This window comes from Bombus fervidus, chromosome 3, assembly GCF_041682495.2.
Source record: "Bombus fervidus isolate BK054 chromosome 3, iyBomFerv1, whole genome shotgun sequence".
Lineage (NCBI taxonomy): Eukaryota > Metazoa > Arthropoda > Insecta > Hymenoptera > Apidae > Bombus > Bombus fervidus.
The window spans coordinates 18695823-18716214 of record NC_091519.1 but is presented as its reverse complement, the minus strand read 5'-3'; the positions used below and the strand labels follow the sequence as shown (position 1 = coordinate 18716214).

At 35.5% G+C, this 20392-nt stretch overlaps 3 protein-coding genes across 5 annotated transcripts; 2 read left to right on the top strand and 1 right to left on the bottom strand.

The window, feature by feature from the left end:
- Positions 1-1160: 1160 nt before the first annotated feature.
- On the top strand, positions 1161-11162 carry LOC139998356 (nose resistant to fluoxetine protein 6). Of its 3 annotated transcripts, none has more exons than XM_072022772.1 (10): positions 1161-2077; positions 8054-8340; positions 8416-8591; positions 8669-8829; positions 9028-9162; positions 9247-9806; positions 9929-10234; positions 10318-10492; positions 10585-10727; positions 10806-11162. In XM_072022772.1, exons 1-10 carry the CDS (start codon positions 1768-1770, stop codon positions 10932-10934), a joined length of 2382 nt encoding a protein of 793 aa, XP_071878873.1. In that variant the 5' UTR covers positions 1161-1767; the 3' UTR covers positions 10935-11162. The 3 variants fall into 3 exon arrangements, with proteins under 3 accessions (XP_071878873.1, XP_071878872.1, XP_071878874.1); XM_072022773.1 differs by having other exon boundaries at positions 1162-2077; positions 9061-9162; XM_072022771.1 differs by having other exon boundaries at positions 9061-9806.
- Positions 11163-11201: 39 nt separating this feature from the next.
- LOC139998357 (26S proteasome non-ATPase regulatory subunit 5) lies at positions 11202-13192 on the bottom strand. Its single transcript, XM_072022774.1, has 2 exons — positions 12928-13192; positions 11202-12698 (listed from the first exon to the last, which is right to left on the bottom strand). The coding sequence occupies exons 1-2, from the start codon at positions 13107-13109 to the stop codon at positions 11369-11371; spliced, it is 1512 nt and encodes a 503-aa protein (XP_071878875.1). The 5' UTR covers positions 13110-13192; the 3' UTR covers positions 11202-11368.
- Positions 13193-14213: 1021 nt separating this feature from the next.
- On the top strand, positions 14214-18892 carry LOC139985464 (RNA-binding protein RO60). Its single transcript, XM_071999908.1, has 8 exons — positions 14214-14519; positions 15087-15294; positions 15376-15742; positions 15823-16034; positions 16108-16313; positions 16396-16516; positions 16591-16997; positions 17071-18892. The coding sequence occupies exons 2-8, from the start codon at positions 15100-15102 to the stop codon at positions 17201-17203; spliced, it is 1641 nt and encodes a 546-aa protein (XP_071856009.1). The 5' UTR covers positions 14214-14519; positions 15087-15099; the 3' UTR covers positions 17204-18892.
- Positions 18893-20392: the final 1500 nt, after the last annotated feature.

Here is a 20392-nt window from a genome sequence, read left to right as displayed (position 1 = left end):
TGCATTTATAAAACAAGCAACTACACTTCGTAACTGCATTGCACCTATTTTTCACGCGATTCACGTTTTATTGGCACGTGCCGCGAATATAATTTATCAACGTTCATGGCTAATGGCTTTCTCAACGCGATATCTGTCGAAAATGTAACATTAACTTTCGACCAGGTAAGAAATCATCAACGATTGCAAAGGCTGATTATAGGTAGCAGAAAATTTGTACTTTGCCAGTCATTATGGTTTTTGGAGGAGGTCGCGTAGGATTACTAACAGAAATTATACGGTAGGACAAAATCTTGTAATGGTAAAAAAAAAAGGAAAACGAATTTCAGCACGACTGAGCAGCCAATGACAGCGTTTGACGAAAGTTTTGCGCCGGAGAAAGAGAAACACTCCTCTAATAGCATGAAATTTCTTTTGTGAAACTTTTATAATAGACTGTGCTGTCGATTTCAGGCGAATTCACGCAAAACTTCATCGTAAACTTTGTAAGTCGTCGTATCGCACGCTACTCTATAATCGATTCCACTAAATTAATCAATTTATTTAACGAGTATCACATACTGTGATCACCGTTGGTTCGTTGAAGTTTCTTACGTACCTTCGTAAAATTCATTATCTATATCGATCAAACGTTCCTAATAAGGTATTCATGAAAAAAGGAGAAAACCTGTTTTTTGCAACGTACCGAAATATTCTACGTTGAAAAGAAATTGATACAAGAGACGACCGTTGTTCAAACATCCTCATCCATTCTGTATGATAAATCTGGTATTACGTAAGCTTTATAAAATTAATGAATAACATCTGGTTTCCTTCCTACTAAACTCGAGAAAGAAGAAATGTACAACTTCGTTTAATAATTTACCATGTTAAAGCATGTTCCTGGGAGCGTCTATAATTACCATATTTTATAGACGTAGCGCAGACAGATCACGTGCAGAACATGCTGAGATATTTATCATTTACAAATATTTTTCGCGAACGTATTTCATCCGTTTTGAAAAAGGCGAGAAAAAACAGAGATGTTAAATAATTCTGGTGTGGGAACTGCCTCGTCTTTCAAAAGAAACGATCCCTCGTTGCCTCTTTTATCTTGTCAACGGACACGAAATTATGTTAACTATGAATCTACGTAACAAGTTGTATCAAACAAGCCACCGTTAGCGCTCACTTTTCGATATGGGGAAGTTTCTCCCCACCATTTTCTCGCACTTTCATTACTACCGAGATATTCAGCCGGCAAAGCAATTTTTCTACCACTGCTAGCCTCGTCGTCCTAGGTGATTCTTGGGCGTCAAATAAGAAGGAACCAGACGAAAGGGAAGTCACACCGTCAGAAGTTGGAAGCCTAGTCCCGGATCGTTCAGACAGTCGTGTCGCGGAATTCGTACTCTCTCCTTCCGTCCACTCTCGCTACTTTCTCAAAAGTATGATAACTAGGCCGGGAGGGCCTCGAAACGAAGGGCCCATCGCCGGATGAATCGGAAAATGCAACCAGAAAGATTCACGTGACTCTGAGACGAGTTGAAGAGATCAAGATCCGTCGTTATCAGCATAGAGGAAGAAGGCTAGTTGGGCATCGACTGTGATTTCAAATATTTTTTCTGTGATAGTTTACGATTTCTAAGATTTCTAACGTGCACGAAAAACTCCGATCGGATATTCATCGAATCTACGTTAGCGAGATGCGAAACGCGATTAGTTGAAGTTAATCGACCCGTGGACGATTCTGTTTCTCTAGTGATTTGTGTAAGAGTAATCGAAACAATGATGAACCAAAAGTGGTATCTCGTCGTTCTTTTCGCAAGCTTCGCGATCTGCGGGGTGATAGCTTCGACCGTTCCAGAGAATTCAGTACGAGACTCTTTGACGGACCAGCGAGTAAGAACTTTTACCGATACCGATAAGATTCCGGATAGAAATTGGACCACGTTGTCGGAAGCGTTGGACCTCTTCGATGTGCGTTATCTTGCCAAGAATTGGACAGAAGGGAAATATCCTGTTCAGGAGCAATGTGCCAAAGATATTACGAGATATATCAAAGGATTGAAGAATCACGAAGACTGGGCTATAAAAGGTGCGTCGAACTGGTCAAACTACTCCTAAAAATATCGATAGCTTCGGTAGTTCCTGTGCAAATGTTTAGCTATCAATTATTCGTTTGGAACTAACCGTGTGCAAACATTTTTCTCTTTTCTCGTGTACACGCGAGACAACGGTATTTCGTGAAGCGAGCAAAAATTTATTATACGAATAGAAAGTATACGAGTTACAACGGCCAGAGATACAGTTATGATTTCGTTGGCCTTTGGTAGAAACGTTTTCGGAGATCACGATGCAAATACGAGAAAGGAAGAGACGAACTCGAGCATAACGAATTTAATTAAACCGTTTAATCAGACTAATGGCTGCTATCGATCGGAAAATTAACGAGATTTATTAAAATCTCCCTCCATCTCGGATTTAACGTTTTTTATGAGATCATACGATCGAAGTAACGAACGAAATTGCACGCGGTTTAATTCACTTTCATCGGTAAGGAAATCGAAAGTCGATGGGTCACCGGTAAGCGGCCGCAGCTCGCCAGAATCGTCCTCGCTAAAATGCATCTGCCTTCCTCCCGGCAGTTCCTTTTGCTTTGCCTACTTTCATCGAGAAATTTCACTTTTCGCGACACAAAGAGCTACGCCATGGCTACTTGCACGACCGGCACAGACTCGGCCCGACAACGAATCGCTTTCAATGTTTTACCGCCTGCCTCGGTCAATGCCACTTTTCGCAAGAGTCTCGTAGCGTTCCACTTTTCCGTAAGTATCGGCGGTAACACACGGCCGTTATGGCTTTCTGTCTTAGGGATTCGAATATTACCGGCGTAATTTATGCAACAAATTGGTACACAGATGCACTTTAGTTCGAATTTTTTCGAAACGTAATACCGACGTGACATTTGCATCGATTGCAACACATCGAAAAAGAATGCCACTCAACATGTGTACTTAGATACTGCAATCTACGCAATATCTAAGAATAGAATACGCTTTCCTACTGTCCGTGTATTATCCGTTACACTTTTTGGGTCGCATTTTCAAACGCTCTTTCGCCGTTTCTTACGATCAAGGTCGCACACGATACAGGTGAAAGGGTTAAGCGTGTCAGGGTTGTTTCTCCCGTTTAGATTTTTTCGATTTTAGATTTACGAGACTCGATTCTATCAAGCAACTTTGGAAAACCAGCGCCGCTACTGGTTCACCCTGACGTTACGTATATCGCATCATTGAATTTTCACTTAAGAAATGGACGAAAATAAGATCACGGAGAGCAGATCTTTCGTACAACTAAATAAACATGACTCGGCGTCTGTTAGAAACGATTCCTGGAAGATTTTATGCACCTGGCATATAGCATAACATCGAAACTCCGACGATTAAACGTTAATTTTGATTGTTTCGGTATTTCCGAAAGCAGTGTCGGAATCGATAAACCGTACAATTCGCCTAAAGAGGAACAAACTGGTTTTCGTTCTGATACTTTCGACATATCCTGCTACGAAGAAAAAGTTAGTGGATATACAGAAAATGAATAGCGCTGGATGACGCGAGAAAGCAACGAACGCTTCACCTTCGAAACAGTTTCCATACGAGGGACTATTTTTTCAGGAAAATTTCCCCGTTAACGGAAAACGAACTCGAACGAGAAAGATATTTGTTTTATTTAAATTTCATTTTTCTACAATTCCCCGTCGAGATAACCAGATAGAAAGCGTTATTTTACTCTCCGTTAATTCGATCAAGCGAGAGTAAAATTCTCTTAGGGTTTATTATTTCCGGTGAGAATTCTGTCTGTTCGATTCTGCCCAATTTCCAAGCGAAGGAAAAGTGCACGAAGCGAATTTCATGACTTTCTCCTCCCGTGACGCTCTATGTTCCATTATCATTGTAGGAAGTTCAAAACGCAATTACACGGTGAAAAATACCTCGAGGCTATTAAGGAGAGAACAAACGGCATTAGAAACGTTATCTTTATGACATTTGAAATTTCTGTTCGTAACGACACCAATTACGAGGCAAGCATTCGTCGTTTAACTTTCGATCGTGTTCAACGTCGATCGGCCTTTCCAGGTTCTCTGATATAACTTTACGATATTCCATGTGTCAATCGTATTCATTGCGATATTTAATATTAGTTCGTAGATTTTTTTGCTTTATTTTATTTGGAAGAATGTTACGATCGATTCTCATTGAGAATTATAAGTAAATTATTCTGGCGTGTCACTACGTCGTGTGTGTAGTTCGTAGACGTAAGAAAAAGCTCGACTAAGAAAATCTCCGACATAAGGAAACCATGACGAAGGCAAAGTACGAATTTCTCTATTGTTTCACTTGTGTTTATAAAAATGTAAATTTGCATAAACATGCGCGAGCCAGCGATGCTGAGATTCGACGCTATTTCTAAGACAATGGACGAGTTTCTTCGACGGTAGCGCGTCACGCTGCCTAACTCGGCGACAAGCTTATGGATGAGCGTTCTCGGGACTTCCGCGAATATCCTTCGTGATACGCGTAAAGGTAACGTTAGAAAGTTTCAAGGAAGACTCGAGCACGAAGAAACACGGTCGAAGTAGAAACCGCGGCAATTATCGAAATTACGTCATACCAGATACAAAAACCGTCCGGAGAAAGGATTACGTGGAAACCGGGCTTGCAAACGCAACTTTCACGTAACGCTAGACTTTTCTTCGGCTGTTCTCGATCCTTTATCATTCTGTTTCTCGGACTGCGTAAACGCCGTGATATAATAACGGTTCGTGAACAACACCGTCTCAGTCTGTCGCTTCCTGGTTCGTGGAACACGCCGTTTTCACGATCTATCGACACCTTCGCGCGGCCAGTTCTTGTACGAGACACGTAAACGCGTCTACACCCACTTTCGACGAATCTCGAAATGTTTGAAATACACGTTTAGATTATAATTATACGCAGTTTACGCGTATCGGATTTTTTTTCGTGTCTGACTTAATGCTTCGACCTCAGGATTACATAAACGGATATTTCCTTATGTACTTTCTATTATATGTTTCGCTTCTGAACAGGTTTCCCTCTACATAAACTTGCACGGGCAAGTAGAACGCGTCCTACACGAGTGCTTGTTATATCCTGTTCGAAACTTGCACCAATTTCAATGAAAATCAGCCCGATTCCCGCAACTGCAAGTCAGATTGATTTTCGTTCGACGACGTAGCGTTTCTTTGTAATATATGTACGAAAAGCAGGAAGCATATACGTATCTGCGTTGAAAGTTACGTAACAACATTCCTGCTGAATACATTGCTAGCTGTTTGTCCTATGTACATCAAGATCCTTTAATTAACGACAACTAAATCCCGTTAAATAGAGGGAGAAACACGCCTCCGTCCGAATACCGTTTATCGGTAGAATTCCAGTACTTACAGCTATTTCGGCATTCGATCGAGCATTAAATTGCCAAGTTTATGAGCCATGTAGGAAATCCTTCGATCGTTCGTATCGAGTGGCTCGAAATACATCACCAGCCGTTCAACAACGAGTCGATAGTTCGTAGGCGAGTTTCGATAAATTTTGCTTGCAAAATCGGCCGATCGAGTACAAACCGCTGGCTAACGTAACCAACGGACGTTTTCGTTCATCGATCACGGATTATGGAACGCGTTTGAGCGGCCGTTTCACTTCCTGCTCGTTAGAAAACTCGATCGAACGCGTTATAATTCTATTCTAGTGTCGCATAACACAACTTCATGCAACCAATCGATGAACGCATCTTCGGGCTATGGACTTCATTAACGAGAGAGTTAATGGGAAACAGGAATCAAGAAATCGCCATAATATGCAGATTTTTTGCAACCTAAAAGGTCAAAATGATGTAACCAAGACCGAAAAATTTACTTTCATACGTAAAATATTAGAAGACACTTAATAGAAATATTGGTAAATGATTCATACGATAAAATCGACGAAAGTTCAACCACGCGTATATTAATATTGCAACACAAACGACTACGTTAAGGGGAACCTTTCTCTTTCCAAATTACTTTCCCTAATCGATCGTGCATACGTGCCATTCAAAACGTTTAGTCGATCGGAAGCAAGCGTTAAAATAAACCGTTACATTCCACGATCCATAGAAACGATCATTCGAAATTCCAAGGGGAACTAGTCGTTTCAAGTTAATCGTCAGATTCTGGATTAACTCACTTTTAAACTTTGTTTACCTATCGATCTTCCATTTAGTCGTTCAGTCCGATACGTAAGAAGTCGTAATCGCACTCTGTTCCATGGAATTTTATCACTTGCTTATTTTCATTCCAAGAATTTTAATAAAAATTTCAATAGTGGATTTTAATCAAACAACGGTCGTAATTAATCGTGACTCGCCATTCGAACGCGCAAAAGTCAACGTCTTTCCCTCGTTGGTGGCGAATGCTCCGAGAAATTTCGTTACATTCGCCGATCGACGAATAAGGAGTACATGCAGCGAGCTGAATCAGAGTTTTTTTAGTAACTGTCGTTGCGATAGCTCTTGAACTTTATCAAGGAGACTGCAACCATAAGCGTGTTATTCCAAGCAACAGACCTTGCAAACCGGTCGCACTCCCAGCATTGGACTCGTGGGATTCGCTTTGTTTCTTTCTCTAATTTCTCTTCCTTCGTCTTCAAAGAAGACTTTTTTTACTCACAGAAATCGATTATTTTCAATGCCATTGCCTATTGCTCTTCGTTCGCGTATCCTTACATATATTCCGAAAAGGTAACTGACATTATAAAATAACTTAACTCACGAACTGCTGAATATTTTGAACGACGACGAATACAAAGATTAAACGAAATTGAAAAGGAAATTAAACGACCGTTGATGAATCAATGGGATGAGGTAAGCAAGATGATTTCTTGCACGAATCAACGAAGAAACGACACGAGTCACGCGTAGAAATTGAACTTGACTTTCATTGTTCAACGAAGGATCGTGTCAGAGATCACCGCACGTACGCAAAATCCATTGTTATTCTAATTTCTTTGCGGTTACGCGTATACGATTCTAATTTTGTGCGAATGGAATCGATAATAAGCTGTCTGTGAGTTGCGTTGTTTGCCGGGTTACGGTAATGTTTGTAAAAGTCCCATTGATCGCATCCAAATATAAAATAGGCAAGGTCAAGAATTACTTTCGAATTAGAAACGTTTGATTCATAGATTCGTTGTGCAAGACTAACAGTGAAATAATAGAATTAGGAAAATGGAGAAGAAGCAATCTCGTATAGACGATGTACTAGCGGAAATCAATTCCAAAATGTTTCGGAGGGAAACGTCGGTAAATTTGTTTCTGCGTAGAACGATGACATTGCGATTTATTCTACGATCGCCATTTACGAATGATATAACGAATCCTGATTAGTAATTACGACATGCTACATAGTAGCGGTCTATGAAAACGGTTTGAACACCACAACGATAATGATTAGGATAATTAGATAATATTACTTTCTTCTGGAATATAGAAAGTTCTTGTTAGAGAACAGCTGGATTCCCAGCTCGCGATAGATGTCGTAATCTTTGGTAATGAAAATTATGTAGCAGAACCACGTCTACGGTCGAACGTCTGTTATGAAAGTGTAAATGAATACCACGCACTAATATTTAGCTTACGACATCGAACGATTCTCTGTTACTGAATATTAAATAAGAACGCGGGAAATCTCTATCGTATAAACGAACGATTATTCGGCAACGATGAAAATACCGCGAGCGTTCGAATCCTTCGTCAAGTACGTTTATATGCTACTCGCATAAGTTACGAGACATACCCAAACATTAGCTTCCATTGGTATTTCATCCAAAGTAATCCGGAAATGGCCACTCGTCGAGCAGAGAGAAAGTGTCTTGAACGATGAAGTAGGTCATCGGCTAGCTAACAAGCAAGTCATCCTTCTCGGTAAAAGAGTACGCTTACTGATTTCACAAAGCCTTTAGAAGATCTTGCTTTACTAATCAAAAGATTACATCAAATGTTTCTTTTCTTGCAGCGAACGATGCTTCAGGCAGATATACCAACGGTTTCCTATGGGGAAACTCTTACTATGTCGGTTCAGCTATCCAGTGTGCCTACATCAACGAAGACTATGGAAGAAAAATGGTGAAAATCCAAGAGAAACCGATGGAGGAGGCGAAAGAGTTTAACAGCGAACCGCAAAAAAGGCACGGCGGTCTCACTGAAAATAATCTCTGGGCCGGAACAAGGTCGAATAAGTCGCCTCACAAATTGGGATTCTATATGATGACCATTTCAGTGAATACCACTTTATTTCCTACGGTAAGTAGTTGAATATTATTTAACAACTTTCCGCTTGGATAATCGTCCGTGATCGTTGCCTAACGTTAATTGCAGACAAGAACGATTTATCTAGGAGTGTGTTTACCTTTCTCGTGCAACGCTACCGACGTTTCTGTGATAGCAAAACTCGCTGGCAGCGAACAGGCTATGAAACATTCGACGCTTCGCAAGGTTCGAGATCAGCATGATATGTACGATATGTACGAGGACCCAGTCTTCTGGATTCTATCGTACGTTGAATCGTATTAAAATCCAACTCGAGAAATATTCAAATAAATGAAAATTAAAAACATTGGGAACGTTTCAGTGGTGTGACCGTTGTGGTTGCCTTGCTGATGGCAATTGGAACCGGATATGATATCTATATAACGAGAAAATATACTCGAGGAAGAAAAGTGATTTACGATTTGGAAAGGCACGCGAAACTTGACCAATTAACTGGCAGAAATCAAAAGTCTCTCAATACTGGTAAGATAATTTCTTCTCTTCGAACGTCCTTCTTGTAATCTTCCTTTTCTTGGTGCGGCTTCAAAAAAAAAAACTCTCTCGTCTCTCTCATACTCGTTCCCTTTACCGAGAACGAAAAGGTGACTAACGCTTACAGACGATCACAAGACAAGGACAGTAGCAAAGACAGTGACAATCTTTTATCGTTATATTTCGCAGCTTTTCAAGGTAAGGTCTACCTTCCTGTTCCAGCGGCAGAAGCTATCATCAACGGACCTCAATCCTTAGCAATTAATAATAATAACGATCACGAAGGTAGTCCATGCTCAGCCAGTCCGGAAATACATAAATTCAGTAAGCGATTCTTCGTTTTAATAAAACATGCGTTGATGCGTAATCATAAAAAGCTACAAGATTCTTCCATTACTTGGATGCCAGGTGTCTTCGAGGAGTTGCTGCTTTCTTTCTCGGTTCGAGCTAATGTAAAAATTATTTGTGACAATAAAGTCGGAGGTGATACGATCAGTACCATCCATGGTCTCAGAGCGATATCTATGGCCTGGGTTATTCTCGGTCACACTTGTATTATCGTCTTCAAGTACTCGGATAATATGGAATATCGAAAAATTGTGGAAAGAAAATTCCTCTTCCAAACTATAACGAACGGAGCTTTCAGCGTCGATACGTTTTTCTTCATGGGAGGCTTACTCGTGAGTTTCCTCTACTTCAGGACAAACGCGAAAGGAGACTTGAATAAACTCACGCAGGGCACACGGGGCATCGTCGCAGGTGGCCTCAAGTTCATCGGTCTTCTCATGTACCGATTTTGTAGACTCACGGCTCCCTACATGTTCATACTCGGAATTAATCAAATCGTAATGAAATGGTTTCATTCGAATTCCGTGTTTGAACCACCGACCGCTGATCATTACAACTGTCCCAACTACTGGTGGAGGAATTTACTCTATATCAATACTTTATTCCCGGTGGACCAAATGGTGAGTCGGCTGATCGTTTTTCAAATTTTTGAAAAGAAGAATATTATCTATTCGGGCTTTGTAGCTTTGTAGTTTTAATATATTAATTTAAGATTAATACCTAGTGTCGCGCATTCTTTCAGTGCATGATTTGGAGCTGGTACGTTGCGGATGACACTCAATTTTACATTATTGGCGCCGTGATATTAGTTTTAGCGACAAACCACTTTAAAATTGCAACCTTCGCGATGACTACTTTACTACTAAGCTCCTGGATAACAACAGGATACATTGCTTTGATAAATAATCACATGCCAAGCTCGGACGACCCGTTGGCGCTTTTCGATAAGATCTACGATAAACCATGGACTAGATTAGGTCCTTATCTTATAGGCATGTCTGTAGGATACTTCCTTTTCAAAACTGATTGCAAAATAAAAATGTCCAAGGTACATTGAAGTTAATAGTCGTGAAACAATTAATAGTCGAATAACAATAATTTTACTATGAATTATAATTTCATGGTTTTCAGACGACAATTTGCATAGGATGGCTCCTTTCTTCGGCATCTCTTTCAAGTTTATTGTATGGTCTGTATGAAACAGAACTTAGTCCTATAATGGCAGCTAGTTATTCTTCCTTAAGTCACAGCGTATGGGCGCTTGGTTTATCGTGGATCGTCGTTGCATGTAGCACAGGTTACGGAGGTAAACGTTTTTTTTTTTTTTTTGGCAGCGATGATTATCAAATTAAAAATAGCTATAGAAACACAATTTTAATTATCTATACCTATATATAGGATACGTGAATAGTATTCTGTCAGCACCGATTTTATATCCAGTTAGCAGAATAACGTATTGCGCTTACTTGATACATCCGCTGGTGATTCGAATGACGCCTATGAACTTGGACTCACCACTTCATTTAGGAAAATATACCATGGTGCGTCGATATAAAAGTAACAAATTTATTTTCTCTAGATGTTTATCAATAGATTTAATATAACGATACGTTTTTTAGATGATCACTTTCTTTGGAGCACTAGTTTCATCGTATATATTATCATTTATCATATCGGTATCCTTCGAAGCTCCTATTGTGAGCATGTTAAAGATACTTTCCCCCAAGAAACGGAAACGCATACAATGATGCAATGACGCATATTTGGCATACTATATTTCATAAAATTATTTGTCTTTATTGTATGTAATTAATGTAAAGAAGAAATTAGGAACCAGTGAGAAAATATAGACGCGTGCGTAAAAATTAAGCACAATTATGCATTATTACACTATTCTGCATAGTAATGTAAGTATTTTGCGTAGTGTTAAGGTTACTATGTATTATTACTTATAAAATAAATTATTTACCTTTGTATATTTGCATTCCTCATCGTGCAAAAGAACAAAATCCTCATTTGTGTACCATTATATTTTATTTGTAGATATAACATAGAAAATAAATAATATATTTTTTGTGTTTACATAAAAAAAATTATTCCACATCTTATACAATGTTTTAAGTAAATATTAATAACTTTTAACACTCTTAACATACGATAACAAAAAAGAAAACAATATAACTCATAGACCTTCTACCGCAACTTCTGTATTGGCTTCGACGTAATGCGGTCCTTGAGTTACAAACTCCCTAAACCTTTGCATTGTATTTGCATCGAATACATCTTGTTCGGCTTCGGCTAGCTGTTTTACAATTGCGTATTTAGCTTCCTTACATTCTTTAAACGATTCGACGTTCCTGTCCAACAGAAATTCAACCAGACCTGGATAAGAGGATATGTTTTCTTGACCCCATACTTGAGATGCCACAACTGCCATCACTTCTAAACTTGCTTGCCTAATATCTGCAAATGGTTGCCTACACAATGCCAGAATCATACCCATAGGATCGTCGCACATAGAGTTAAACCATGATTTTGTCAGTGACAAAATTCTGTTGTCTTGTTCTGCTTTTTGTACATCAAGTATGAGAGCCAAGTTATTAAGCCCACGTATTCTTAATGCTGTAGGCATTCTTTGTATTATGTCAGCAATTTTTTTCAATGCACACGGCATTGCATCTCCCAAAGCTTGCAGAGCATATTTACCTTCCACACGCATAGAAACATGTCCCAATGTGTCTAAAGCAACACCAAGGAGAGTTTGATCACCGCTCTCTATTACTTCAAATAATGCAGAGACGACAATTGGATATTTTGAAAATATTTCGTTGGGCCAATAACGTGCAACATTTCCAAAAAATTTCATTAATCCAGGAATCAACAAATCTGATAATGGATTTTCATCGGCCTGTGTTATTTTTTCAACAAATTTTCTTATGACTTCTTGTTGCGCTAAGTAATTTAATCCTCTCTCTGTTATTGCCAATTCTGTCAGGATTTCTAATGCATTTATCTGTAGCAATATATCTTCGTTTTCAAGCACATCTAATAAACTTTTTAAAAATCCTGATTGAGCGGAAGCTTCTAAACCTTCTTTTGAAGATTTTGCTACATCCACAACAACTTCGTATATACGAAAACTAATGGTATCGTTTTTTACTAACAATCTAGCAAAACTTCTTAATAGTTCACCTGTATATAAAATTTCTAATCCATTTGGATTTTTACCAATTTCTTTCATTATACGCATTGCACAATTAGCTACCACCAAATTGTCATCTCCGATCCTATTTATGACAGCAACCAATAAATTGACATCTTTGAGCAGCAAAGGTAACTTTTGGGGATTAGAAACAATGCAGAAAATTTCATGCAACACAAGCGACCTAACTACATCAGCTGGATGAATTATCAACTGAGATATTTCTGTTGAATATCTTTGATATACTTCTCCAGGTTCTAAAATGCCAAACAATGCCTTCAAAATGTCACATACTTGATCTACAAATTCTCTGTAAGGGAAAAGTAGTAAACAGTTTTATAGTTATTTAATTTCTTCATGTTCTTCCACTATTGTATTAATATTATAATAGATTATCTAGCAGAAACGCAATTCTTTATTTATAATATATTTGTAGCTTTTTTCAACCTCCTTTTAACAAAATATATAAAAAATAAAAAGAAAATATATTTTGAAAGATATCTTGAAGGTCATTAAAGAAATCAGTATTGTTATGATACCTGTCATTTGAGGTTAATTGGGCAAGCAATAGACTAAAATCCACATTACGAGAGATCTGTTCAGTTTCTCTATTGTTTAAACTTCCCAATTTTATTTTTATATCAGATAAAATATTATGTTTTTCCTCTACGCTATTTAGTTCGCAAAAACGAACAATTTTCGATTGTAACCACTCTGCCATGACTGTTATACTGACATTACTTTTTTGAAACTATTACCAGAGAGGAAATAAGAGTGCTCATACTTATGGTTCCGGTTGTTCTCGAACCAGTGCTGCTCTCAGCGACCCAGTGCTGAAGGTATTCCACGTTATCATATACAAAAACCTATTTAGTTCCACCACAATGAATAATATATTCAAATTATTGCATCGCTTCACTGATTCATTATCGTTTGAGAAGAAAGATTTCCTTTTTTTCTCTAAAACAATTAATTTCTTTTTCTTAGGCAACTAATTTTAATTATTTTGCGATTTTGTCATATACATAGGCTCTTACAGCGTAGAATCACAGCGGGTATACCTTGCTTCTGTCACAGCTAAATAGGTTCTTGTATATGCTAGCGTGGAACACCTTCTGCATTTGGCCGCCTGGTGCAGCACCTATACTTTAGGGCACTTAGAACAATCAAGAACCTCCATGAGAACCCTCATTTTCTCTTTGGCATTATCAAGTTCACTATCACTAGTATCATTCAGTATCACTAGTTGAGATTCAAAATGCCAACAAATCAAATACCAACTTAAAACAGTGACGACTTTTAAATATCAGATCTGATTAGATAGTGTTCAGAAAATGAAATCAACTTCTTATCCATATCTCTCAGTATTTAAATTTCATTATTCTTTAGAATTTTATATTGTTTTATATATAATTGCAAACTATTATAATATTGTACGAGTATAATAAAAAATTACTATTTTATTTTAAATAATTGTAATGTTTACTTAAAAAATTGTTAACAAAATAATGAATTAACAATATTTCACACATTATAAAAACCACATATCATTAAAAAGAAAACAAAATATGTAATTATTTAGAATCTTGACCACGAGTTACAATATAGAGCTATAATAAGGTATCATCAAAGAGGAAATTTCGTCTTAGGTATCATTTAACAAATTAAAAAAAAAATTAAAATGTTGAAAACAAATGAATGAGAAATGTATGAAAACATTTTCATTTTTCTTTTTTATTCAACTATCTTAAACCTGTCATTTTAAAAACTAGTAACTAAAGAAAAATTTAATGCGTGCGCATGCAACGAATATTCACTATTGCCTCGCATATTACGGTAAAAGAGATCTTTCGAAAAATACTTAAAAATTCATCAAATTTTAATAAAGAAAAAACAAATGCATTTAGTAAACAAAAAGTTTAGAAGAAGAATCTTGTTTTTTATTATATAAAAAGTTCTATTTCGTTAACATATTTACTGTTTTCTGAGGGTCAATGAGCTTTCGTGCTTTGCACTTGACCCAGGTTCTACTCGGACCATATAACTTCTTCCGTCAGTACATTCTTGTACGTCATAAAACGTCGTACTGTATGGTTGTGTTTTCGGTTGTTACTCTTTCGATTAACACAAGGTAATAAGGATTGAATGTACATAATGACATTTAAAAGTTTATCAAATTTTTTGCAGCCGTACAAGTATTGTACCTCTATGATTAATGAAGCCAAGCATGCATTATTGTAATGGCATATCCCGTATTTTTATGTTACCTTATCAGGTCATTCAGTGATACCTGTTACTATGTCCTATTATACACTGTATGTGTATGAAAATTAGCTCCTTCTACAATTTTCTTATAAACAATTACTAATGCTTGAGTCAAAATTAAAAAGATCGTTCATACATATACACACTTACAAACATACATGATTAAATAAAGTTGTAAATATATACTATTCAAAATTACATTTCTAATACATTTTAATAAAGTTGCTTGAACATCGATTTTTTTAAAATATACGGTTATTGCTAATTGTCAATTATATATATTTCCCTATATTTTGTTAATGGATTATTGTTATGTAACTAAATATGCAGGAATAAATTCAAGCTATATAACTAAATAAAGCTTTTGTATAAATAAAATAAAAAACATTTCTTATTTTACATACTCTCTAAATTTATAAATTATTCTTTATAGTATTGTGTAAGAAATGGCGGTAGATTTGGATCCAAATGATCCTGAAGTACGATTATCACAATTTCTTTATGTCGGTAAAGAATATCCTGATTATCAACCTGGAAACTGGTTTGTTCATAATTATTTTCTGGCTAAAAATGTCCTGTCTATTGAAGAATTAGCTGAAAATACAGAAAAACAATTATTACCAATTGAAATCATCACAAAGGTAAGATCTCATGATAAATATTAAAATCAATTATATATAATTAATTTATGATAACGATTTGAAAAATTTTATCTTTTACAGGCATTTGAAAGTAATCTTGTCCCTAATCCAGAAACATTGGTATTTGCTCTTGCTGTTTGCTGTAGGCAGATGAAAAGTGAAAGTTTACGTCATGCAGCGTATGCAGTTTTAAACAAAATTTGTATATCACCACAGCATTTCATTTTGTTCATAAAATTTGCTTCTCAAATAAGTAAAAAAAAAGAACTTGATGCAACTGGTAGTTCAAAACATGGATGGGGTCAAGGTTTAAGAAAAGCTGTAAATAACTGGTATTTATCAAAAACACCAATGGAATTAGCAAAGTGTGTTACAAGATATAAAGGCAGATATGGTTGGAAGCATAAAGATATCATAAAATTGTCTCATCCTGTACCTATTAATCCTGGTATTTGCCTAATTTATTTGATATTTATTAATCATATATAAGTAAACATAATTTTAACTAAACAGTACGCTGTTAAATAGGAGGAGGAATGGTCCTTAGATATGTAATACATGGTTTAGAAGAAGTGAAAAAATACCCTGCAGAAGATCCTACACTTAAAGAAATTCTAGATTATATTGAACGTGTCGAAGACTTTAAACACTGTACGGATGAAGTTCGAGCAGCAGGTCTTTTGGAGATGTACAAATTAACATTAGATCATGTACCCGGACACTTGCTGAAATCTAAAGAGGTATGACTAAAAGACAACTAAATTTCTTCAGAAAATAAGATACACTTGGTTTATAATTATGGATAATATGTAGGTTTGGAATGCACTAATACCATCGATGAATTTAGTCATGCTTTTAACCAATCTACAAAGAATACACAATCTTAAATTATTGAAACCAACCTCACCAACAATTTCCAAAATAATAGATCAAATCACTAATGAAGAAAATATTGCCCGAGATAAGGTTCATCCAGCTTTAGTATTGGTTACAATAAGAGATTATGAAAATTCTGGAAAGTAAGTCGTAAAATAAAATAATTTCCAATGTGTGTTCCTTTTTTATATTTTATTAATATTATCTAATATATAACTTTCGAAGACCATTAACGTACGAAAAGAGAAAAGTCAAAGAACAAATTGATAAACCACCACCAGCTCCGTCTAAACCAAATTCCAAAATCATCGATGCCCTTTACAGAATGTTGAATATTTCCTTCTTTGTAAGTATAAATAAAAAATGCTCATAAAGCATTCATATATGTATTTATTTACTATATTAATTATTTTTATCTAGCATATTCAACCAACTGGTTTACGTTACATGGTGACGATCAATACGAATAAAGCAATGTTGGAAACAAATACTTGGCGTAGTGGTAATGTGAATGGTGCAGAAGCAGCGTGCATGATTGCACTTGCACTTCTTCGTAGTGAGAAGAACGTCACCATTGTCACGTTTAAGAATCTTGGAATTCATGTTATGAACATTGATAAAACGGCTTCTTTTGGTCAAGCTATGAAAAGATTACAACAAATGCCTGGTGGAAACATAAATTTGGCTAAGCCAATATCATGGGCTGCTCACCAAAACCACAAATACGACGTATTTATTAACATTGTAGATCAAATATTTGAGAAATTTGATACATCTGAAAAAGCTCTTGAGGCATATAATACAAAACTCAAACTTACGAATACAAAGTATGTCTTTTTAAATTATTTTTTCGCAAAAATTATCATATGAACATATTGTACATTATTTAATTCTTTTCAGATTAATAAATTGTGCTGTGTGCTCTTCGTCGACTTATCGCAAGCAGAAGAGTGACAAGAATGTTTTGACAATTAACGGCTTTGATGCTAGTGTTCCTGTAGTTATACAGGCTTTTGCAAAATCACTATTTTAGTCACTGCATGCACAACAATTTCTTCTTTGGCAAGCAGTACTAGCTAATCAATTATTACGCTTTGAAAATGACATTAATTCGATCTTTAAACAGATAAGTCTAAAATAATTTTTATGAGCCCATCAATTAAGAAATACTTCAAAATAGTTAGATCACTACAAATCAGACTCGTAAAATAGTTTCCAATAATCTATAAATGTTGCTAGTCTGATACTTATATAGTAGTCAGAGCATGCACTAGTTGAGCATATAAAATAATTGAAATTAAACTTAAAATCACTATTAACGTGCAACTTTTGCATATTTGTAAGTATCACAAAAACCGGTAAATGAGGCTTAAACTTTTTCATTTATTGAAATTCTGCTATTAAAACGAAGGAGATTATTAATAAATGATAATGTTTAACTATTCAAAAGGACACATTTAAATAGAATGTAAAAACAATTTATCTTAAAATGCCGAAAAAATTATTTAGTCTAAACGAATTCTTTCCGTACTGAAATATTAATATTGACAAATCACATCAATCATTTTAGTACAAAACTATACTTATACATTTAATGTACATTTCTCCTTTGTTTGTTTAACCCCTTTCCCTACGATTTAAGTTTCGAATGCAAAAAAAAGAGTTTGTCGCATGTTGCCCGAAGAACGTATAACATTTCTCGCACGTGTTCTTCATGTTTGGTCCAAAGGACGTACTACGAGTCTACCACGACGTTGTAGGTTAAGGGGTTAGGTTTTATACGATGAAAGGAAGAACGATTCGGCACTTAATTATTTTTCATTACTAACTCATAATCCTATAATTATCTCATGTTAATACTAACACATTACTAAACATTACTAAATATTTACTGCATGTTTTTAGTGTTTAGGGTGAGCTGTGTAACTTTTCATAGTAATTTTATTTGTCTCTAGAGAGTGATCCAACAAATTTTGTAAATATTTATTTAAAAGAACGATACAGTGATAAATGAATTAATAATTGACAAGTAAATGATTGTGATACACCTGTGATCAACCACTTGATTAGATAAATGAAAATGTTTGAAACGCCATGGACCATCTTGTATCATTTAGAGAACAGGTACATGTTTACTAATTTATCGCTTTCCATTTGATAAAATTAGTTGCACAGCTAAAAGAATTAGGATAAGACTGCATATTAGATACAAAATAAGTATCTTAAATAACCTAAGGTGCATTTTTAACTAATGGTAAAAGATACTTTTACTTTAATATTGCCTGCTTATTTCCACTGGTTGGCGGTAAAGCTTTCTGTAATATCTTTAATAAGATATATAGACGTAACGTGATTTTTAAGATGATACATTATTGAAGACTGGTGTGCTTCTGGAAATTCCAATAAGAATTTAAAGAAAAAAAGATAGAAATGTTGAAAATTTTCCCACTGTGATATGCATTTAGCCCCAAAGAATATAGATTTACATTAGTATAATTTTACTGTTATATTTCATATTTGCCATATCCAAAGTAAATGCGACAAATACTAAATACACTACTAATATAATACTGTGATACAGAGTACATTGTTATTGTTCAAACTAGGTGAAAAAGTAAGTAAATGTAACCAGAGGCGCACCATGTATCTGCTTCATTTGTTGATTAGTATCTATATCTATTAGCACATCAGTTTTTGTTAAAAAATTGTGGCAGTATCGAGAGATACCTCTGTTTCTATTTCGATCCTTGAATTACCCTCGTGGGATCCTTTGGTTTCCAAAGTGAGAAGCAAACTCTTCTTAAGAAATGTTGCTAAAAAGTACAGCGTGGATGGATTCTCAGGTCTGACAAACATTTAAATTAAGCGCTTAAATATTCACGTGTTCTTTCCAGCCTACTTGGTAATTCATAGATCGACGTTAATTACATATTATTAATTTTAATACATATAAATCTGCAAAGTATAAGAACATTATAGTTTCTTGAAAGAGAAAAAGTAAGATTTAAACAGAATTATGTTTGCAATACCGAAAATAATTATTGTATGAAAAGTTAAATTTTTCCGAATGAAGTTCATTCTGTAATCTTCAGCCTTAGTTGCGCGACACCTTAGAGTACTATCTAAGAATTATAAGTTATTAAAAATAATAATATTTTTAGATAAATTTTTGGTAATAGACATTCATAAAGTTTTGTATTGCATTTGGAAGATTATTTGTATAAAGTGTTAACGCTTAGTCAACCGCGCGCGCCACAGCGAACTATATGTTTCTCGGACCGTGCTCGGACAAGTCAACACCAAACACTAAATTGGTGTATTTTATTATATACTGTACTTTGTAAAAGTTGAAAAAGTCCGATTACTTGGAAACAATTCCATCTAAACAATAACAGATAATAATAAAAAGAAAAACGCGTTCCTAAGGTTCAAATGGGAAATCCCCGATCGGCCATGTAGCGATTTATTTTAATGTGGGGTGATCTCCCCATTCGGTTGGCTAAGTGTTAAGCGGTTAAATTTTGTCGTCTCATAAAAGGGAGGAAATTAATTTTTTTCATAAAAAATTTTACGAAAGATAGACGGAAAAATATTTTAATAGTCGCGCATCTAGTTATTATTTACTCATTAAGAGTAATAGAATATATGCTACATCTATACTTGTAGCTTTATTCGTTTACATCATGCAAAGTAGTTTAACGTGCATGTTTTTATTTAACGATCGAAGAGAAACATATAAATTTTAAAATAATCATTAACTATGTATTATATCACTGTCATTTTACAACTGCCATTTTTATTGCATATTATATTTTACGATCTTTAATTGACTTGGCAATGGCATTAAAAGGTAATGATTATCAATATTGGAATCATTAATCATAAAGAAAGTATATACTTTTAGATTCTTTAACGCTTTCGATGAAATTATGAAGAAAACTTCTTTTCGATCGTATAGCTTAAATTAAGCATGTTCATTGTCTATCGTAAGAATACGTCCGATGTTAAAAACGGAATGTTAAAAAGAAAAAAAAAAGAAAAAAAAAATATAAAAACTACCGCAATGCAAAAACAGATCCGCCTGGAAAGATACTGTACACGTGCGCTTTTCTTTTAAAGTCCACACAAAAGTTCAGGTTGTACTGTTCTACCTAATGGAAATATGAAAAACAATATATTCAATGTGTTCATGCTAGTTAAGAAGGAAAAAGAATATTTACCG